The sequence below is a fragment of the Podarcis cretensis genome, assembly GCF_951804945.1.
Source record: "Podarcis cretensis genome assembly, chromosome: 2".
In the NCBI taxonomy this organism is placed as follows: Eukaryota; Metazoa; Chordata; class Lepidosauria; order Squamata; family Lacertidae; genus Podarcis; species Podarcis cretensis.
The window spans coordinates 35,100,154-35,123,394 of NC_137171.1; the positions used below are offsets into that span (position 1 = coordinate 35,100,154).

Consider the following 23,241-nt stretch of genomic DNA (forward strand, 5'->3'; position numbering starts at 1 on the left):
ACTGAGTGCAATTTTGGCTTCTTAAAAATAAGAAAAGAAGTTGTCAGACTCGATGGCGTATTTGTCTACAGAACAGAATGGAAAACAGAACTTCCTGTTTGTAGATTCTGCTTTTCAGCTGTAGCCCTCAAAGTGGCTCCTGCGGAGAGAGACAAATCAGCTGTAATAGAAGCAGGTGTTTGGTGCTGGTGTCTTTGCCTCCTTCCCTCTCCTCTGCATCCCTTGTGACTGGGTAGTCTGTTGGTTCACCCTGTGTCAGGGGAAGAGGACATATTATTGGTAACCCTTGGCTTCTGAACGGAGAGACAAAAGCTAGTTGGAATTTTCCCTTGTACAGCACTTAACTGTTGGGCGGTTCAACAGTTCAACAAATCCAACATTGCAGGGGTCAGGCAACCTGGCTTGGTTTATCCCAAGAATAAATTCCCCAGTATTTCAACAGTTCCTTCTTGCAAGGTGTCTGCTCTCTGGGTACAATTTCAAGTGCCACCCATGCTGGATTAGGCACTCCGCCCTGGTTTTGAAATAGTGTAATAATAGAATTGTGGAGGGAAGGAAAGAGGTGGTGCATAGCACAAAGTTTGTAGGGGGTGGGGGTGGACTGGGGAGGAGAAATCCTGAGCAAGTGTAAGGAAAACAGTACTGTGGTACCTCGGGTTAAGTACTTAATTCATTCTGCAGGTCCATTCTTAACCTGAAACTGTTCTTAACCTGAAGCACCGCTTTAGCTAATGGGGCCTCCCGCTGCCGCCGTGCCGCCAGAGCACGATTTCTGTTCTCATCCTGAAGCAAAGTTCTTAACCCGAGGTAATATTTCTGGGTTAGCGGAGTGTGTTACCTGAAGCGTATGTAACCTGAAGCGTATGTAACCCGAGGTACCACTGTATACTTTAGTAAAGACATTACTTTTCAGATCTGAAACCATTAGTAAGGGGCAATGCTCCTTATATCATTATTTCACAGAGTGGCTCTTCTAGTGGTGTCTTCTCTCTTATTTCAACACCCCCCGTTTTTAAAAATATTTTTAACCCTCCTCCTGCTGGACAAAGGCTGTACAATAAGGACGGGGGTTTATGATGGCAGCGAGGGAGCTATGACACCCACATCCAAGAACCTTTGGGATGGATGTGCAGGTGCTCCAAGAGACTGAGCTGTGAATTGGAAAGTCCCCGGTTCAAATCTTGCCTCTGCTAGGAACTCACAAAGTGGCTTTAGGCAAGCTGCTCTCTTGGCTTCAGTCCCTGCATCTACAATACAGGGGATAATAATACAGACGTGTATAGTTATTGTTTTTTATTAAGTTTTAAAACTGGATTGTGCCCGTGAAGCACTTTGAACACTTAAGACTTCATATTGTTTTAAGTATCACATGGGAACAAGCTCTTGGTGGTTTTCAGCAGATGCACAGTGTAACATTGAGCCTCCAAGCCTTTCGAATTGCATCAGATCCAAGGGTTAGGATTGGTGGATTCTCTGACTGCGGTTCCCATGTATTACTACTGCAGCAGGGAAGGAATGCTTTGAAACTGAACCTCCCCCCTGCCGCCCCAAATGGCATGACCTCTTGCCCTTCCAGCTGCAATGGTAGTCCTGTTGAGGCCATTTCCCACTTCGAACCAAAATCTAGCCCCTCCAACATTCTCTGCCTCCCCCCCTTTTTTTCTATTCTAAAGACAAGTCTTAAAATCTGCTGACTTTCAGGTCGTCTTTAAAAATAAAAGAGACATATTAAACACCCTGTTAATGCAGCTCCTAAAAGCCAGCATTTTATTTTCATACACTTGCAGTGCTGGCAATCTGGAGTGCTGTCCAACCTTCGTTTAAAACAGGCACCCCGAAACTTGGCCCTCCAGATGTTTTGGGGCTACAACTCCACATTGCAAGAAGCCCAGCAGAAGCAGCCTGCAAGTATTGTGGAGTCTTGGCTGATGGGCTGAGCTGCTTAGTCATAGGTTTCTGCTGCTAGGTAGGGCAGCATCACATTGCCAGAGAGGCAGGCTGGAGTCCTTCATAGTTTCTCTTTGCAGCTTTATTAAGGTTGAGGTATTTTGATGTTCCTGCAGATTAAAAGCAAAGCAGATGTGAGCACTTGAAAAGAAGCCATATATGATATGTGGTTTTACCTAGAGTAGTCCCATTGAACCTAACGAGCATGACTGAGTTAGATGCATTCATTTCAGTAGGTCTGCTCTGTGTAAAACCTAGTTGAATACCACCCATTGGCTTTTGAGTTGAGGTTGAATTTTATAGGTCTACAAATATTTGCCAGAGTAAATGCCAGCATGTGCCAATTTTAAAAACAAGGCTCTGGGCCCACCTTACTTCTCTGAACATACTGGCATTTAATGGCTTCTTATTTTGAGTTGCTTGCTAGGCGCTTTTGTGTTTAGTTTCTTCCCTTTAAATTGTGTCCCTGTTACAGGTGGGCAGACAAATTTGTTAAAACAGTTTTATATTGATCTGTTTTCTGTTGAGCTGGATAGCTGTATTGGTAGAGCGCAAGTCTCTTAATCTCAGGGTTGTTGGATGGTTCTCAATAAATAAACTGCTATCTTAGAAAGGACTTGCCAAAACTGTTTACTTTCAATGCCAGTCCTGAATATCCTTTGGTGGGAAGACTCTATCCAGTGTGCTGTCTGAAGAGCAGTTCTGCTTGCAGCTTTTACAGTCAAACCTCAGTTCCCGAATGCCTCCGTTATCGTACGTTTCGGCTCCCCGGACACTGAAAACCTGGAAGTAAATGCTCCGGTTTTTGAACAACTTTTGGAAGCAGAACGTGCTATGCGGCTTCTGCTTGAGTGCAAGAAGCTCTTGCAACCAATCGGAAGCCGTGCCTCGGTTGCTGAACATTTTGAAAGTCAAAGGGTCTTCCGGAATGGATTACCTTTGACATCAGAGGTTTGATTGTATTTGGCTCTGTTGTCCTCTTTACAATGGCATGTTTGCTGGGAGCAGTATTCCTCTGCCATTCAGACCATTGCGAGGAACATTGTGGCAAGTGAGTGCCTTGCAGGAATCTGCTGTCAGCCGGATGGGGAAGTTTAGGATGAAACTCTTCAAGGAAAATAAAGGCGGGGTACCTCCCTCTTAGTTTGTCTCATGTAAAGCTCTGTGGGGCAGGCATGTTTCGACTGGCGGTGTTAAGTTCGCTGATTGGCAAAGCTCAGCTACCAGACAGGCTGGTTCACCTGTGTTTTACCTAACTGGAAGCATTCCACTTAATTCAGGGGTTCCTTGCTTTCTCCTGTGTCTCCTAACTTGCCCCGTTAATTGATGTAAACACAGGCTGTGTCTCATTGACTAAGCAGTTGTGAAAATCTGATTCACCACCGGCTAGACTTCTGCTCATCCCTCTCCCCTTCTGAAGGAGAATTCTGCAAAGCAGCTGTTCCCCTTGCAGTTGTAAAAAAAACCCCCAACAACAATGGCAGAAGTGAGTGAAACAGCTGCCAATGTAAATCCTTTCAGTTTTGTGCTGGAGTTGGCCTGCTAGTTTACCACTGCTTCTTATTACAGGCAAAACTCCCAACCAAAAAGTGTATTTCTGTGTTTTTATATTTTCCACCTGATCCGAAAAGGAAACAAAAGCGCTCTTAAAAGTGAAGGTTGCTGCTGATCACCTTCTGAGTCTCTCTCTCTCTCTCTCTCTCTCTGCTAAGGCGCTATTACAAGAAGTCCATTGTTCTCTCTTCTTCCCTTCCCCCACCCCCATTCAAGGTACACCTGCTCCTCTGGTCTCTTGGTGCATGTGATGTAAAATAGAGCCAGGCATGCAGTTTCTGTCTCTCCCTCCCTTTAAAATCTGAAATGAATGCATGTAAGTGCAAGCTAAAATGTGCAAATAAATCTTTGTAATCAGCCTCATTCATTATAATCTGTAATCACACCTGCAACGCTATAAAGAGCTAGAAAGCTGTGGTCAATGTTCATGGAACTAAGAAATAAGTAGTATTATATGGAATGTAGTACATTAACACAAATATTATTTGTGTAGCTGAAGCCATTACAGAAGATAGGTGGAATGTAAAAAATTGTGAGTCTAGTTCTGGTTATTCAAGGATGCTAAATCAGCTACTGCCACACTCTCCTTTGCACTGTAAAAAAGCCGTGTGTGTGTGTGTGTGTGTGTGTGTGTGTGTGTGTGTGTTAGATAGTGCCTCAAATGGGGTGTGAATGATGCAGAACTGGGAGGAGAGGGGAATTTGGAGGACAGGGGACACCTTGTGAAAGCAGAAGAGCCTTCCATTTATGTGACATGCTCTTTGGATCCGAGCCATTTTTCCTATTTTATGCCCTTCCCCAAAGCCGGAGGCAACGGGACAGTTAAGCACTGTCTCTATGAATCCATGTTCCTTAAAGGACATGGCTAGAAATAGTTTTTTTTAATTAAAAAAAACCTGGATTTTAAATGGTTGTTTTAAACTATGTTTACTATTACCACCACCACATAGAAAGCACCTAGTATTTTCTAAGCACTGTAGAGAGATTAAAAGATAAGGCGCTCCCTGCCCGCAGGCTCAGTCTAGTGGATATGACACAAAAGGAAACAAGGAGCTGGGAGGGAAGAGGAAAGCTAGCGAACTGAGGCGCCAGTTATTGAAGCTACATAGTTGCAGCAGCAGCATCTGATGTGGTCAGGTGGGCCTTCCTGCCTTTAAGTGCAGAGATGTAATACCTGTAGCCCTCTGTCACCCAGCTGATGACAGAAGATAATCGACCCTCTGCTGCCTGCAACTGGCATTTGGAGCCAAGTGTTCTTTTCTGGTGGTTGGGTGGGGGCGAACCAAGTTTTCTGTAGCTTCTGCTGCTACGGCCAAATTATGAGCCAATCTTCTTGTGTTTTCTTTCTAAAAATCTGATTTAAAGTGTCATCGATATTGAACCTTTTAAACTGAAGCCATCAGATTGTGTTTTCCTGTTAAAAACAAAAATGGAGGGGGAAACAACGTATTTTCCCGTCTATAAGACGCTCCCTATTTTGGGGGACTCAGATTTAAGAAAACGGGGGGGGGGAGAGATGTATCAGTGTATAAGACACCCCCTAATTTTTGACATTTATTTAAATGGGGGAAAAAACCTAGCCTTATAGACAGAAAAATACGGTAATCTGATGCAGTCAAGTATTGCAAATATGGCCTATTCTCATTTTAAGTTTTTCTGTTGGGCCCATGTCTTGACGTATCATTATTAATATTATTTATTTCTATCCTGCTTTTTATTCAAATAAATACCAAAGCAGCTCACAAAAAAAGATGAAAATAAAATAATGGAACATCAAAAATACAGCATAAATTGTATAGAATACTTTACAAATCATCAGTAAAACAATCACAAATCGCAAACAAAACAAGTACCATCTATGTAACACTATTAACAAAACAACTAAGAAATAAGCTAAACATCACCGTTAACACCAAAAATAATATTCTAGGATTCACAAAGGTACTACAGCATTCATATGTATGAAACAATATTAACAACATTAACAAAATAGCAACAAAACAAACAGCCCTGTTGAATTTGTACACATACTTGCCTCACCACCATGACTCATAAACTTTCATTCTATTCAATGCATCAAAATACACTGGCACATAATGTTCCTGGCAGCAATTCCCTTCTGAAGGATTCTTGCGATGGAGGTAGTCAGCACAAAGATACTCTCCCCTCACATCCTTTCTGCCACTATGACACTTCCATTTTCATAACAGAAAAATGGAATACCAGAATAAGACGAGGCTGCAATTTGGAGGTTAGGTGATACTCTGACATGTGTTCAACTACGATTAAAAATATCATTAGTTAACATATCTACATGATCAGTGTGGGAATGATAACATACTTGAAATATCACATTAGACCCTTGAAACCCTTTTCCAGTTTTCTTAGGGAAAACGCCTTAAAATTATTACATTACCATCACAGGCACTAGCTTCTCTAGAGCCTTGGAGATAACAATCGTGTATTTCACTAAGATCGTTTTGTTGAGTCTACCTTTTTATGCCTTAAAATTACCTAAACTCTGCAGTTTGTAAATTCCTCAGATTATTAATATTTATGACTCTACCAACCCTGTACTGTATTGACATTTATTTCCATAGCATAACACTTCTGGGAAGTTCTGGGCTCTTGTGCTGCAATCCTAAAAGTCCTGTTGAAGTCTGGCTTTCCATTGAGTAGACATGTACTGTATAGGATTGCTCTGTAAGTCTTTAAATCTTGCTAAATGCATAAATACAAATAATCCCTTACAGTCACAACCGCCCGTTTTTCAGTAAGCATAAATAATTCTGTAGTGTGATAGACATGTGATTAAAGACACAGACTTTGATTTGTTACTCTAATAAAATCTTTAATAAATATGTGAACTACAAAATAAGCAACTTTGAAAGATTAAGAAGTTAGGAGAGCACTTCAGTATCCCAGGACTCTCTGAAGACCTTTCAGATCCGCACTGTATTATTCTCTTCCTCCAACAATAAAATCCTTGAAAGACAGACTACAGTGTGAAATTCCTGAAGTATAATTGTTATCAGTTAGTTTGAGCCCTGAATGAATACAATCAAGATAAGGCTTTTCACTCCCACTTAGTCAAATTAACATAACAAAGCTAAGAAGAACTATTGTCACAAATAGCTGCAATTCTGTATGGTTAAAAGGTAAAGGTACCCCTGCCCGTACGGGCCAGTCTTGACAGACTCTGGGGTTGTGCGCCCATCTCACTTAAGAGGCCAGGGGCCAGCGCTGTCCGGAGACACTTCCGGGTCACGTGGCCAGCGTGACATCGCTGCTCTGGCGAGCCAGAGCCGCACACGGAAACGCCGTTTACCTTCCCGCTGGTAAGCGGTCCCTATTTATCTACTTGCACCCGGAGGTGCTTTCGAACTGCTAGGTTGGCAGGCGCTGGGACCGAGCAGCGGGAGCGCACCCCGCCGCAGGGATTCGAACTGCCGACCTTTCGATCGGCAAGTCCTAGGCGCTGAGGCTTTAACCCACAGCGCCACCTGCGTCCCATTCTGTATGGTTACTGTGCTTGTTATGTTCAGAGATGAGCTTTGCACGGAGACACTGCAAACTCTACTCATGATCTTTTGACCTCACTATGTTTTTCTGCCTCTAAGCCAACAGAGGATAACATTTCATGCAAAGTGCATGTCCAAAACCTTAAGGCACCATGAATCTCTAAAGGGTCACAAGACTCTTGCAGATCTGCTTGCTGCAGCAAACTAGAATGACTAGTAGCCCTTATGCTGTGGAATTATCTCACTTCTGAGTCACTGCCTTCCTCTTTCCAGCTGAACTTCAACATTTCCCCCCCTTTTAAAGGGAAGCCGGGTTTTACAGGCCATACATAAGTACTTGGGAAACAGATGGACAGTTGTGCTTGCTTGCTTCTTGTCTATAAACTAGCATGTGCATATGTGAACAGAGTCAAAATATTACACATGTTTTTTTCTGTACTTTTAATTGTCATGGATGACAATATTCTTGCACCTTTAAAATTTGTTCAGGGCTTTCTTGTGTGTGAATCTAAAGCAAGGCCGCGCAGATCAGGAAACCAGAACAGGGGCCTGAAGCACATTGCTGCCCTTGAACTGTGACAAAAGTGCAACAAAGACATGTTAGAGCGGGGGACGATGAGGCATTCCTCCAGTCCACAATCCCAAGCCCTTCTTAAGGTAGCACCCTTGGCTACAGTACTAGGAACAGCCTATTGAGTAAGGCAATGAGGTGAAAATGGACACTTCCCAACTGGCATAGTTGTGCTCTGGCTTGGCTTAGACTGCTCAGATGGTATATGGGAAACTGAAATGGGACCAGTGTCCCTCTTAGGCTCTGGAGATGGAGAACTTGCTGTCCCTCCAGATAATGTTGTTGAACTCCAGCTCCCATCAGCCCCAGCAGTCATGGCCAGTTGTCAAGGATGATGGGAGTTGAAGTCCAACAGCATTTGGAGGACTCCAGGTCCCCCACCTCTGCCTTTGATACTCAAGGCCTCCGCCTTCGCTAGCAACTCCCATCAGCATGGAATGATGGATGTGCAGGTTCCCCATCCCTGCACACAGGCATGATCTGTTGAACCTCTGCCTTGTAGTTTCCTGCAGTGAATCCCGACTGAAAACCACTGGGTCAGTTTCTCTTCATGTCCACAGTGCTTGCTCAGCTACTCTTGTCCTGTAGTAAAGGTAAAGGTAAAGGTACCCCTGCCCGTACGGGCCAGTCTTGACAGACTCTGGGGTTGTGCGCCCATCTCACTTAAGAGGCCAGGGGCCAGCGCTGTCCGGAGACACTTCCGGGTCACGTGGCCAGCGTGACATCGCTGCTCTGGCCAGAGCCAGAGCCAGAGCCAGAGCCGCACACGGAAACGCCGTTTACCTTCCCGCTGGTAAGCGGTCCCTATTTATCTACTTGCACCCAGGGGTGCTTTCGAACTGCTAGGTTGGCAGGCGCTGGGACCGAGCAGCGGGAGCGCACCCCGCCGCAGGGATTCGAACCGCCGACCTTTCGATCGGCAAGTCCTAGGCGCTGAGGCTTTATCCCACAGCGCCACCTGCGTCCCTGTAGTAGGCTGACGTTTTTGCTGAGGAAATGTTGACTTTATTCCGGCACTCAAATAGCTGCTGTCCCTCAGGCGTGGTCTTACTGTTTGGCTGCCTTGTGGCCTTTGGGCTCCTTTTGAAACGAAGGGAAGAAACACTTCCATGTGTTTTATTGGTGGCTTCTCAGAAATGCCATGCGGGGTGAGGTCATAGTTCTGTGGTGAAGCATGTCTTTGGAGGCCACAGTCTGGGGTTCGATTCTTTGCTGTCTCTGGTTAGAGGGCTTCTGGCAGCAGGGAAGACAGGTCTTTTGAAGCACCAAGTTGCAAAGAAGAATGTGGCAATGTTCAGAAGGCCAGCTGCTTCTGTTTACGTTACAAGGACCGCTTCCTCAAAAGGAGACCCTCACAGTGCTTCTGAAATAAAACATGATGTTTGTTCCTACGCAGCTGGATCTTTGTGTGCTGGTTTTGTTGTCCTGAGACACTGCAATTAAGGGGTGCTGTTGTCAAAGAAGGCTTAACTAGGCTATGTGGGTTATTGATCTGACTCTGTGTAAGATGGCAACAGCAGACCTTCCAGCGAATAGGTGTCAACTTTTGTGGCTAGCTGTGTTTACAGAGCAGAGGAAGTGCCATGTAAGGTGGCTGCGGCTTTGTTTTCTCAAATAATGCAGACTCTCTTCTGCCTGAGAAGATGGATTCACATAAACAAAGCGAAAATGAGAGTTCAGGAAATAGCTCTAAGTTACTTGGAAACCAATCTCTCTCCCGCTCGTGCTGAAGCCATGGTGGTTGGATTGCACAGTAAACCTTTGAAAGTCTGTTCTGTTCAGTACCTTTTAAAAACTGGTTTAAAATGGGTTCCCTAAATCTTGTTCTAGAAGTAAAAATTGTTGACGTAAACCCCCTCTGCCAAACTTAATCCAAAATGGTACCTTATCTTGACTATATTGTCTGACTTCAGGATTGAGGTATATTAATGATGGAAGGAAAATAGTGATTGCTCTGGTGCAAGTATTATTTGGCTTCAGCTGCTTTTTTGTCTGCAGTAATTGTCTTTTGTGCTTGCATTCCCAACAGACTGTTGAACATGGCTTCCCGCACCAGCCCAGCGCACTGGGCTATAGCTCTTTCCTTCATCTCATGGCTATCGGGACCCGATCAGGAGCCATTAAACTGTATCCTTTTCATTCATTTCTGAGCTGCATAATGGCTTTTCAGCAGCAGCAGTAGGTATGTCAAAATGTGTAGAGATAGTATTTATGTGGTGCTTCCTTCAAAGGGCTTTGCATTTGTAGAATCAGTAATCCTAACAATCGCATTATCCCCATATTGCTTTCTTGTCTCAGATTACCTAGTAGGTTGTCGTTAATGTAAGTTTTGAACCTAGATAATCAGTTCAATTGCACCTCTGATAATGAGGGCCTCTGGTGATCAGCTCTTGTGAAATGTACTAAAATCGGTGTGGAAGCTACTCTTGAGCTAATCTGGTCTAGTGGAAAGTGGTGCCTGTAGATAAATAGCTTTATCACCCACATTCCAAGTCTGTTTTAAATATCCTGACACAGAGGAAGAGTTCATTTTTAGCACAGTGCAATATTTGTGGTTTGAATTTTGAGTCATAAATAAATCTTTGGCTTTCCTGTCTTGGTAGTCCTAAAATACTGGGCTAAGCAACAAAGTGCTTTGAAGGTGCTTTCCTTTTATCCAGCCTCAATGCAGAATATACATGAACACAAATCTGTTTCTAGTGGCACTGAGCCAGCTAGGGTAGGGGAAGTGAACTGTTCCTCTTTCACTGAGGGACAATCTGAGTCCTTTCCAATGACACTGCCATTTTCCAGCAACACGTCTCTCTGGAAGACTCTTGCAAGCAAGCATTGGGCCATCTGTCTCCTGATGATGGATTTAAATGGAATTGCAGCACCCGGAAGACAGGAATAGATGGGCTCCTGTCACTCCATCTTGCCCAACTTCCAAAAGTGCCACATAAGCAGGCTCTCCCAACTTTTGAATTTAAAATCAAGTAGATGTCTGTCTGCATTACAGTAATCTGCTAACGAATTTCAAAATGGGTTCCCGGACAACTCTTGTCTCCTTATCTGTTACTAGCAAATGTTTCAGCAAGCCTTTGCTGCATGGTACACTTGCCTCTTAGTCTATGCCAGGCTTCCTCAGCCCCGGCCCTCCAGATGTTTTGAGACTACAATTCCCATCATCCCTGACCACTGGTCCTGCTAGCTAGGGATCATGGGAGTTGTAGGCGAAAAACATCTGGAGGGCCGAGGTTGAGGGAGCCTGGTCTATGCCAACAGTAAATGGTTGTCTTCGCTTGTTTTGCTTATTATTTATTTATTAAATTTCTATTCTGCCCTTCATCCAAGGATCATAAGGTGGTTTGCAATATAAAAAACGTAACGTAATAACAAATGAAACAATAGCCCTCACGGTTTAAAAGGCCATAGATCGTTTAATTAGCCAAAGGCCTAGGAGAAGAGGAATGGTTTTTTTGGTCTTGCTCCTAAAGCAAAGGCACCAGATGAGCCTCCTTGGGAAGAGCATTCCACAAATGGGGAGCCACCCCAGAATAGGCCTGTTCTCAGGTTGCCACCCTCCAGACCTCTTGTGGAGGGGACAAATTAAGAAGGGCCTCAGATGATGATTGCAGGGTCCAGGTCAGTTCATATCTGGTGAGGCAGTCCTGAGCCATTTAAGGCACCTTGACTTGGGCCTGGAAAATAGTTGGCAGCCAGTGCAGTTGGACCATTGCAGTTACTGTAATATGCTCAAACCATCTTGCCCCAGTGAGCATCCTGACCACCGAATTTTGCACCAGCTGAATTCTCCAAACTCTATGCGGAGGCAGTCCCAGATATAATGCATTGCAATAATCTAACCTAGACATTACTAGAGCATAGGCAACAGAAGGTAGGTGTCTGCTTCTTCTAAGTAGTGATAATGGAAATTACCAGGGGTGACGAGCCTAATACTAGTGCTTTATGGGGAGACATCACAATTATTCTAGGATAGAAGACAGCAAAAATCAATGTACGCATAAATACTATTGACCTCAATCAGTCATTCAGCTATGGCGCTCCAGGGGTTGAGTTCATGGGCTTGCACGAAGAGACCAACACTGTCATGCAAATACATTTCATTCCTGGCCAGGTGAGTAGAATTCCATCCAAATTCTGTGCTTCATACATCAGATATGTTTTCAACTTTCTAGGGTCTGCTCTAGGGTTTCAAGGACTGAGATGGACTTCACCCACTAGCCCTCTGTAATGTGAAAACATGATAGTTGCCATGATGTTTTTGGCAAAGGGATCCAAAACTACTGAACGTTTTAATTATTGTTCCTACTTTTGAGCACCTTGGCAAACTCTTGAGTGTGTAGATGTAATTGCAAAAGGAGGAGAGATGCCCACCTCCCCCAACAGCCTGCAGTTCCTTACCCAATTCCTCAATATCCAAGGGCAAAAGCTGGTTATGCCTCCTGTTTCAGCACTGATAAGAACCTAACATAAGAAGAGCCTGCTGAATTAGACCAGTGGCATTGCGAGCTGTGTGCAGGTGGCGTGTCGCTTGTTGGATCAACGTCTTAGCAGTGCTTATGACTTTGCCACCCGTGACCCTTATTTGGGCGCTGTATTGAATTACTAAAGGAAGCCTTTAAATAAACTTGCCATAGTGAAAGTTCTAATCCTGAGTCTGATGAGGGGAGCCTGGACAAACAAACTTTGAGAAGTCATTTGTCATTTTAGTCACCCTTCAGGCTGCCATCTCCGTTCTGCAGCAGTCCTAGAATACAAGGGAAAAGAAAAACGATGTTTGATCATTGTTGGAGCCAGAAAACTGCTGTGCACAATTCAACAAGCATCCTTTGATAAATGCAATTATTGTGGCATAAGCTTTTGTTGGCCAGAGTGTAGGTTCTTGCAGCAATAAATGTATTCTTTAAAGTACTATAGGACTCGGTTATTTTCCCTACAATATACTTTAATAGACTCTGCCTCTACTATGTGGCACTGCTTGTAGATTGAAGATCGTTTTTGTGTTCATTTTAAAAACTGGATATACTTGAAGGAGCAAACATCTTGAGGGAGGAGAGCACATCAACTAGCCCTGCACTTAGCAGTCTCAAACCTGATTTTGGTTCTAGACCACTGGGAGTAGTCTGAATATATTTCAAGAATGCTGCTGTGTCACTCTTGCTCATAAACATAAGCCCCAAATCCAGCTGCGGCCAGACAGCTTTTAATTATGCTGGAGAGGATTTGGAATTTGGTTACTGCTTTGGCATTTGTCCTGTATAGAGAGATGGCTCTCCATGTAGGACAAGTGGATGTGAATATAAAGAGACCCCCTTCTACTTTATTAAGAAACCTGCTGCAGGAGTAATTTCATAAAAGTTGTAACTCAGCAGGTTGACTGTCCCCGAAACTGATGTTTCAGAAGCACACTTTCATGAGTACAAACTCCCAATTATCCTGCGATGTTAGAAGAACCTTCAAATTATTTAAAAGGGTTTTGCTTCTAAGATTGGGAAGGAAGAATTCTGTGTTTGTGAGCATTTTTATTTTAGCATGCTGCCTTACTCATTTGCCAAGCCTGGGCTGATCTTCATGCCTTAGTGGAATCGCATAAAGAGAGAACATTTGGAATGAGCAATAACTCAGAATACTCATGGGAACTGTTACCTGCTGTACTAGGTGTAGCTTCAGCAGACAGTGCTTGGTTTTAAATACTTAAATATTAGCCAGGGTTGGGCTTGTAACAAATATTCTGGGGCACCACTCCTTTAGGATGAAGTCAGGTGAAAAGAATGCAAGGTGAGAAAGAGAGTCACAGAATAGGAGCCACTCGCTCCTAAACAGGGTGGGGATGTGTTTTTCACTCAGAGCTACAAGGAGTTCAAATTATTAGCCCAGCAAAGCTGACAATTGAACAGGTACTTCTCTGGAAGTGCAGAATTTTAACATGACAAAAGAGCACAGAAATGACTGGGTCTCTACATAGAGCACTTGACTCTGTGCTAAGTGAACAAAACAGAAAGAAAGGGCAGGACCAACTGAAAGATTTTGGTGCTCTTCAAGCACAGCATCCTCAGTACTCCCTCTCCCTGACCTAAGAGAAGCAAGACATGCAAACACAGAATTCCCAAACTGCTGCTTTACTCTGTGCAAAGGAGTGGTGATGGTCTTGGGGCCCTGGCAGGTACCCAGCCTTGCCACTGCTTGGAGTTTGTTCTGGGGAACAGGAGGTTGATTTAAATAGCAGTCAAGGTGTGTGTGAGTCATGGAAAGTAGTGGCTGATTGTATTGTGGCTCAGGAAAGCCTTTAGTAAAGTGGAGTTGGAGAGGTGCTAAAGGAGTGACTTAAATATAAGAGATGGAGGTGGTATTTCCAAGAATAGAGAATCAGCACAGATGAAGGCATAAAGATCCTGATTGGAGAAGGTGGAACAGGCCAATTGCTGATGACATACTGCATTACAAAGAGACTCATTCTCAACTAGAATAAGCAATTAGGTATATTCAGGTTCATTTGATTTGTATGATTCTGATATTTACTGGAGCTGAAATTAGCCATCTCCCCTGTCCTTCTCGTCAGTTTTCCTCTGCAAATTCTCACATCAAATATGTGCTGGATGTTGAGAGGGAATTCACAATATCAGCATCTGAAACTGATTTTGCAGTAGCATCCAGCATTCAGTTAAAAACATCTTCTTGAATGGACAAAAGCAGATACCAGTTGCAATATGATGTCACACAAGGTTCTGAAGTAATATTTTAAATAATTTTATTTAAACAATATTTAAGCATACAACAATCTAAGCATTTAACTTACCAGCATAAGATAATTTACAAAGTTACATAAAAACCTGAAACCTGTATGTCAAATGGCTGGATCTGATCTTGACATTAGAATCCAAACTGCGAAAATATTGAAGATTGTTTTGACGTTTTGATTTAGCTTTGCTTGCAAGGTGCTGTCTTACCATTGAGTTTCCCTCCATAAGGACCTTACCCTATATAGGAGTTTAATATCTCCTGGTCCTGTGCTGAAATGGGCTACCTGTTTCTATTGATTTTTTTCCGCAGGAGAGCCATGTTAGTCTCTTGAAGCAAAAAACCACTGGAGCTCTGTAGCATCAGTTTTGTGGTCTCATGCTCACTTTGTTTATTTCTACCAAATAGCTTACCTTCACATTAATAGGACAACAGTAGTACAAACTCTTCTGACGGCTAAAACTTCATTCTTGATTCGTCATGTACTGTGGCTTAATAAACACAACTGCTGAATAATGTGCCTCTTGAAACGTTGCTGCACTCTGTACTACTCAGATGCTTGCTCATTCCTTCTTTTGTGTGTCTAATTTTCAGTGCCGCTTGTTGACATTGCTAGATGATAACAGCCTGCATTTATGGACCCTGAAACAGACCCACAGCAATATGTCTGAGCTGCAGGAAGAAAGACATTTCACACTCCGAGGGCCTCCTGGGTAACTGGGATACTTCTTTCTCCATCAGAAGTGGGCCAGGAGATGCGTTCTGATAGACACAGCTTTTTGTTTTGTTTTTATTGTTTAAGCAAATGCCTGCTTTTTTACTAGTTCTGTGCGCTCTGGAAAGCCTGTTTCTCATTTCTAAATTGGGAAGAAAGGTTGTGTGCATGTGTGTTACATGACTTTCTACAAACTAAGGGTTTATTCAGAAGTAATATTCGCCAACCTTCATGTTGTGCAGGGATTAGGAGTGTAGACTTGTACTTTCCTCTGACTTAATGGAGCTGAGTTCTTCCATACATCTTTGAGCAAGCCACAGTTTGAATTTTTTTTTGGGGGGGGGATTGCTGCAGATTTTGTTGTGCCAAGTGATTCACTAGCTTAAAGTTTGAGTGTGCACTCGTAAAATGTTTAGTACATAACCTGTTCATTTGTTTTGTCTTTAAACCCTGCTTAAAATATTCTATTGATTGCTTAAATCAGTGGTGTCCAAACTTTTTTCAAAGAGAGCCAGATTTGATGAAGTGAAGGGCCGTGAGGGCCAACCAAAGTTGTTGAGCTTCTTTTAGGATTTTACCCCAGGAAAGAAACTGCCACAGGGGCCGGATTAAACCAACCGGTGGGCTGGATTGGACCCCCGAAATGGACTTTGGACACACCTGGCTTAAATCGTTTGTTCCAGTAGAGTTGTAGGACAGCTTACTAGCAAGTTTCTGTTCCCACATTAATGTTATGCATTAGCCCTTTTTGTATCATATGTCCTCCCCCCGGCAACTGAGAATTGTGGGATGAGAATTTATACTTAAATATCTGGTAATGAATAACGATTTCCGAACCTTTTACACACAGCTGTTGGATCAAGTATCTGCTTTGTATTAGTTTATACAAGCTGCCTGGGCAACTAATTTCACCCAGCTGTAATTTACCAGTATCTCTTTTCCCCTCCACTTACAGTTCCCCTCCAAGTGCTACCCAGGTAACAGCAATCCTCGCACACTCCTCGCAGGAACTTCTTTATCTTGGCACTGAGAGTGGTAATGTCTTTGTGGTGGAGATCCCATCCTTCAGAGTGCTAGAAGACCGGACCATCAGTCCAGATGTTGTGCTGCAACGGTAAAATGAGACGCTGGAGTTGCGCTATCTAGGGATGATTTCGGGGTGTTGTGTTACGCATGTGTTACAATGAGGGTAAAAAGCCTGCAAGACCTTTGAACACTGGTTATCTTAACATATTACAAGTAGTAGTATTGGTACCACCTCCGTGGTTGCTCTGGAAATGTATTAATGTCCCCGCCTACATGGTCTAACTTGAACTCTTTCTTGCTCCTGGGACTTGCCTGTCATTTTGGTTACACAGCAGCTTCTTAATTCCAGTGTTCTATGCTGGTTTGTTGGTGTGGGTGAGCAGGTCTCTTTGTCCTGGCAGACTGAGCTTCACAGGTAACCAGGAGCTGTACTCAGCCCTGCCCCCCAGTGGTTTGGGGGCACTTTTTAAAATTTCCCAGTGTGGGTATGGCGGCGGGAGTGAGTGTAAAAGTCCAAGTAAGGTTCAGAAGCTTGTTTTTAGTATTTTCAGGATTCAGCTTTCACCCTTTAGTGATTTAAACACAGTGGTACCTTGTTTTTCGAATGTCTCCATTGACAAACGTTTCAGAACTCGAACACTGTAAACCCAGAAGTAAATGCTTCGGTTTTCAAACATGGCCTCGGAAGTTGAACATGTCACGCGGCTTCCGTATTGAGCTTTCTGTACTGAGGCTTCCATATTGAGTTTTCGGTTTTCAAACGTTTCAGAACTCGCACTGGCTTCCGGAACAGATTACTTTCGAAAACTGAGGTACCACTGTACATTAGTTGTGACTACCTTTTAAAAACTTCATAATAACTGTGGTACCCTTCCCCAACCTAGTGCTGTCCAGATGTTGCGGGCTGCAACTCCCATAATCTCTGACCATTGGCAATACTGGCTAAGGCTGTTGGGAGTCTGGAGTCTGACACTGTCAGGAAAGTAGCTGGTTGAGCTACAGCAATGTTGTCGGTATAAGTCAAATTGACACTTCTGTTGCTTAAGGAAAAAACCAGAGTGAATAGAATTATTTAATTGTAATAACAGTGACTCAGGACATGGGAAACAATTCCATTGCCTGGAGATTTTGGTGCTTCTATGGGAGAATCACAAGGAGCGAGGAGTTGGTGGGAAATGGCATCAAGATCTTGTATGGGAAGCAGTTAATAAATGGAAAAAAAAATTACCAGAATGCCACCGGGCTGCAGTGGCAGATATAGAGGTTAGGGCAGCATAGTTCGGATGGAGGCTATGAAGCTTCAAGCAGGTGGTTTTAGCCAGGCTATTTTCCAGGTTGCCCAAATTGATCCCTGACATGATAGTGCAAAGGAGGAGAATTTCCAACTGTTTCCTTTCTGTCCTTCCATATATTGGTGGCTTCATTGGTATTCATAATAGTTCATAACCTTTCCCCCTGCATTTCTTCGCAGTGTGCCAGAGGAGTACCTCAACAGAAGGTCCCTTGAATTGGTGGAAGCCTTACGGGAACACCCCCAGAACCCCAATCAGATCTTGATTGGCTACAGCAAGGGCCTCATTGTCCTCTGGGACTTGATAAATAACAAAGCAACACACCATTTCCTTGGCAATCAGGTAATAATACCTTCCGGGGCTGTGAGTTGCAGCCAGGAAAGCTTTTCATTCCTGGAATATACAGCAAGATACAGGGAGAATTCTGTATAGGAAAACAGAACAGGAAAGCCTACTTGAGCAATTAATTATGTATTCTATGTAGCATGTTGGAGTCCTGGAACCATTTTTTAAATGCTGATGTGGAAGAGACAAACGCAGGAGGTGGATGCTTAACCTTGCAGTTCATTTACACAAAGTCACTCTGAGCTGGCACACATGAAGTTAGTCCCTGGGCTATAGATCTTCAGTCTTCAGAATAAGATTGCATCCATAACTGTGTATAAACTGCACATACCGCCCCTCTCCAAATCCTGTTCTATGTTTGGAATAAGCTTTAAGTCAGGCTTGCCAGAGGCCACCTTTTAGTTTCTGACCCTTCAGTGGGGTACTGTAAGCACAGGTTTTTCATTTGTTCCCTCGCAACCATGAGGGCTTAGAAACTTATTTCCATTCTCCGAGACTTGCATGCAATCCCATCCTCGTGATGGTCAGGTGACCGAATTCTGTGACTAGCAGAACACACACAGTTCTTGGTGGGGTGTTTCTTCTGAATTGGACCGCAGTGGTGATGAGACCTTTGAACTTTTGTTTGCTGATTCTCCCTAGCAACTGGAAAACCTCTTCTGGCAGAGGAACGGCCGCCAGATCATCAGCTGCCATTATGACGGGAGTTATGCCCAGTGGCCTGTCTCAAGTGATGATAGGCAGCCAGAACCCCTGGAAAGCAAAGTGCCTTACGGTCAGTATGGGCGGGGGCTGGCAGTGCATGCCTTCGGAACCGTACATGATTTGACGTGTGTTCAGAGCAGTAAGTCTTTACAACATGGGGCCCACCAAGCTGAATGCCGCCCTCTTGAGGCTCAAATGTCTGAATTGTGCCTGCCTGAGGCGGCAAAAACAAGAGAATTATTATATTGTGGCCTGCCAAAATGCATATGTCACAAAATATATTTTGTGTAGGCCTTAATTAGAGCTCCACTGAATTGGAGCAGTACCCTTGGCAAGTGATGGCATCTGAGGATCAAAGTCTTGCTAAAGTGATGGTGGCTTTCCAGACGTTGGGGCTGCGGGAGCCAGTGGGAATAGTTGGCTTTCTACTGTTAGGAGTGCCTTTAGTGAGTGACTGGTCTGTTTTTAGTACAAGTAGTTTAGCGTTTGGTTCATAAGCAACCTTCATTACATGGGTATTCATGGTGCTTCTGATTGCACTGTCTGTGTGGATAGCAAGACGAGGTTGTCAGGGCAAAGTTATGTAATGAGCGCTTTCTTCTTCATATGGGAAAATTAGGGGTGTGTTGCCATGCCGTGTCAGGTTAAATGATAAAACTAAAAGATTCTCCAGCTACTTTCAGTCGTGTGGATTTTTGACTAAAATAATTGTCTTGGATTTGAAATGGTTTTATATGTGCAGTTGTTTTTATATTTGTTTATTGCATTGTGAAATTGCTTTGTGGTGCTTAAAGAAATAATAAATTGACAACAATATAATAAAATAAGCATTTATTTAAAACATGGCATTTTCTTTAAAAATCTGCCCTTCTAGGTCCTTTTCCTTGCAAGGCCATCTCCAAGATTTACTGGCAAACAACAAAGAACGGGTAGGTACTTTGGCAGGGAAGGGGGCACACAGAGAAAGGTGCTTGACAATGTTAATTGATGGGTAGTGAAAGCTGGCCTTGAGATCCTGTGCCCAGGCCACTTAGGACTTTAAAGCAGCAAATTTGTGCTTCTCTGATTGCTAGAGACTTAAGAGAAATTCTAAAGATTCAGGGGGATGCATTTTGCCACAAGAGAGAATTATTCTGTCTCTGCAGTGGTTTGGTTAGCTTGTAGCATGAAATGCTTTTAAGTTGGAGGAAGGTACCTAAATTGTATATCTGTTACATTTTCTTTTTCTCTAAGGCTTCCTTACATTATATTTCAAGGAGGGATGCCACGGGCCAGCTATGGTGACAGGCATAGCATTTCTGTCATTTATGGCAATCAGCAAACTGCCTTTGACTTTACATCACGAGTGATAGACTTCTTTGTTATTGCCAACGCAGATCCACTTGCAGGTATGTGGCGGATTTTGATTTCTCGGGGAGCTTTAGTTGGAACTACATTTTACTTTGAGGGTTCACATTCTGGGTGCTGCTTGGAGTTGAACTACCCAATGTGTTGTTATTAGCGCCCAGATTTGGGTGATCATTGTGGAATACTAGTTGTGTGTTGGATTTTTTTGTTTTACAGTATTTTATTTTTTGGTAAACTAGTAAACGGATGATGTTTTGTATTTATAGGCTCCATCTTTTGGGAGCTAAAAATGTAAAGCATTTTGATAGAAATATAGAGAAACTTGATAGCAATTGCAGCTTTCAGGTGTGAAAATGACCATTGGAAATCTTTCATGGGGGTAGGATGCTGTTTCATAGTGCTAGATCAAGTACCGTATTTTTCGCTCTATTGGACGCACCAGACCGTAGGAGGGGGAGAACAGGGGAAAAAAATTTCTTGTTCTCCCCCTCTAAGTCAAGGTGCGTTCTGTGGATTCAAGGTGCGTTCACCCGAAGCCTCCAGAGCCCAGCGGGAGTTCCGGAGGCTTTGGGTTCCTTTCGGCCTGCTCTTTGGGGCTGGCAGGGGGTGGGGAGCGCTGCTTTCCCCACCGCCAGCCTCCAAACCAGGTCGGGTTTGGAGGCTGCTATCTGCAAGCCTTGGGAGCTCAGCACACCCCAGGCTTCAGAATGCAGGCTGCTATCCACAAGCCTGGGGAGCCTGGCGGGCACTCCCGCCGAGCTCCCAAGGCTTGCGGATAGCTTCCTGAAGCCTGGAGAGCAAGAGAGGTCGCTGCACACCGACCCCTCTCGCTCTCCAGGCTTCAGCGAAAGCCTGCATTCGCCACATAGGACACACACACATTTCCCCTTCATTTTTGGAGGGGGAAAAGTGTGTCGTATAGAGTGAAAAATACGGTAGATATTACTGAACTACAACCCGCATCATCACTGACCATAAGCCATGCTGAATGCAGCTTATTTGTTTAAGAGTTTTTATACCTCTTGGCTAACAACACAGCGTACAGTATAATTTAAGCAGGAATATAAAACAGGTGTAAAACCATATATCCATTATAAACACAGCAACACTAAGTCTAAACTCCAACCAGCACCAGCACCATAATATTCCGTATAAGTTGGAAGTCCAGCAACATCTAGAGGACAACAGATTATCCACTGTTAGACTAGAGATTCTTCATAGATTGCATCTGCAGTGCTGCCCTTAATTACTCTCCGAGACGTGTATCAATTTCTTGAAATTATTTATACACTGTTATGAAAAGTGCTCAGTGTGGTTTACTGTAAAATCCATTAAACAATAGAATCCAGCGGCATTAAAAGTCAGCACAAAGCTTAACTAAACAGATTGGGACAAACAGCTGGCATCCATAGCAAACACTTCAGTAAACAGGTAAGTTTTCCATGTGTGCTGAAACTGCATCACTGTAGGCATATGACTCATTTAGTTTTACAAACACATGGCTATTAGTGAGAAGGAAGTCAGCCCTGTTCTCCTTGTCCATGAAAACAGACTTTTAAGGTGAAAGGACAATATTTTACCTTCCCGCCACAGCTATTTATCTACTTGCACTGGTGTGCTTTCGAACTGCTAGGTTGGCAGCAGCTGGGACAGAGCAACGGGAGCTCACCCTGTCACGGGGATTCGAACTGCCGACCTTCTGATTGGCAAGCCTAAGATTGCTTCTGGGCAAGAGGAGTGGTGTTAGGTGGAGTTCCTCAACATTTTGGGTCTGAGCGATTGTCTCCCAACTTGTTGTTGCACAGCTGTTCACACAGGCCACGTGTGCAACAGGGCATACAGGAACTGAAGAAGGAAGTGCTACAACTGTTGCAGGCTTAGCCCAGGAAGTCGTTCAGTCATCTGAGGTTCCTGTGGTTGGCCAGCTTCCCTGTAACTGACCGCTTAAGCCTAATGGGAATCTGCCTTGGCTCACCTCACATGCTCCTTCCTTCGCTCAACAGAGTGTGAGAGTGGGCCACTCATTGTGCACCAAATCCACTTAGGTTAATGTGTAATGCTTATGTAATGGCTCTGGTGGTGTTGGGAAGCTATTCTTTCACTTACCGAGTGTCCGTGCTGTGGGCAGGATGCTTTCAGAGCTGATCATTTGGGGCGACTTCTTAAAATGCGTTATGTAACTGGAGAGGTGGAGGACAGAAATGCTTTGTATCGTGTCAGTTGTGTGTAAATGGCTGCTTTTCCTGTCCTCTTCATAACACAAGAGCAGGGCTTCTATCTTTTCCAGTAAGTGGGGCTGGAAGGGTGGAAAGCAGTCTTTTTTGCAATTGGTTTGCTACTATAGCTGGAGTATAATGTATGCCTGCTGTCTCTGCCTTGGTACTAAATGCACCATTAGAAACAACTCTTTGAGATTGCTTAATTCTACTACTTGACAACTTCCAACGAAAGGATACACGATCAACTATGCTCAGCAAAGATGACTTTGCTAGCAACGTTAACTTTCAAAGCACTTGGAAATTTTTGCAGATGGGGGTTCCAAATAAGTTGTCTTAAGCTTTTATCCCTCCCTAGCAGTTCGAAAGCACGTCAAAGTGCAAGTAGATAAGTAGGTACAGCTCTGGTGGGAAGGTAAACGGCGTTTCCGTGCACTGCTGTGATTTGCAAGAAGCGGCTTAGTCATGCTGGCCACATGACCCGGAAGCTGTACGCCGGCTCCCTCAGCCAATAAAGCGAGATGAGCGCTGCAACCCCAGAGTCGGCCACGATTGGACCTAATGCTCAGGGGTCCCTTTACCTTTACCTTATGCTGAAATGTGAAAACTGTGGGCAGTATCCAATTAATTCGTTCTGTCAGCACAAGGGTTTCTGCTTGCATAGTGGAACACCGCCCCCCATGGACCCCCTAAATCTGTTATGGGTTTCCCCCCAACCCTCCAGAGCAGATTTGCAGCGGGTGTGAGATGCACATGGGGGAGGGGGAAGTTCCTTTGTGCAAGTGGAAATCCTTCTGCTGAAAGAACAAATTAGTTGGATTCTGCCCTCCCACAAACCCCCATAGCTTAATGTTCCATAGAAAACAAAAGGCTAGCATGTATAATAAATAAAGAGACACTTGATCAGTATACCTGGCATCCCCATATTATTTAATAATTCCCACATTCCAGCCCTATATGATGGATCGCAGTATCTATGGGCAGTGTAGAAATTGTCAGTGGCAACAGATGCTGAAGAACCTTTCTTTAAAAGGAACAAGGTGTTCAGCTCTTTACAAAGGCTCTCTCCTGATCAGAGAGTCATTTGTATGTTTACTCAGAAGCAAGTCCCGCTGTTTTCAGTGGTGCTTGCTTCCAAAATATGTGTGTAGGATTGCAGTTTTAGTCTGTTACCCGTATGAGTGGTGCCTATTCATTGATTGGCTAAATTTGCTTATGAGTATAAGCAACACATTTCAAGCAAATTGCACCCTTCTGTTGG

General features: G+C 43.8%; 1 protein-coding gene across 4 annotated transcripts in view; it reads left to right on the top strand.

Moving 5' to 3' along the window:
• The window catches only part of LLGL2 (LLGL scribble cell polarity complex component 2), a 68,909-nt gene that overhangs the window by 18,680 nt on the left and 26,988 nt on the right, over positions 1 to 23,241 (top strand). For all 4 annotated transcript variants that reach the window (XM_079965935.1, XM_079965936.1, XM_079965934.1 and 1 more), the window contains exons 3-10: positions 9,623 to 9,720; positions 11,629 to 11,710; positions 14,929 to 15,047; positions 16,005 to 16,163; positions 17,547 to 17,709; positions 18,355 to 18,487; positions 19,292 to 19,346; positions 19,651 to 19,805. In XM_079965935.1, coding sequence (XP_079822061.1) covers positions 9,623 to 9,720; positions 11,629 to 11,710; positions 14,929 to 15,047; positions 16,005 to 16,163; positions 17,547 to 17,709; positions 18,355 to 18,487; positions 19,292 to 19,346; positions 19,651 to 19,805 — 964 coding nt within the window. The remainder of the gene's footprint in view (positions 1 to 9,622; positions 9,721 to 11,628; positions 11,711 to 14,928; positions 15,048 to 16,004; positions 16,164 to 17,546; positions 17,710 to 18,354; positions 18,488 to 19,291; positions 19,347 to 19,650; positions 19,806 to 23,241) is intronic.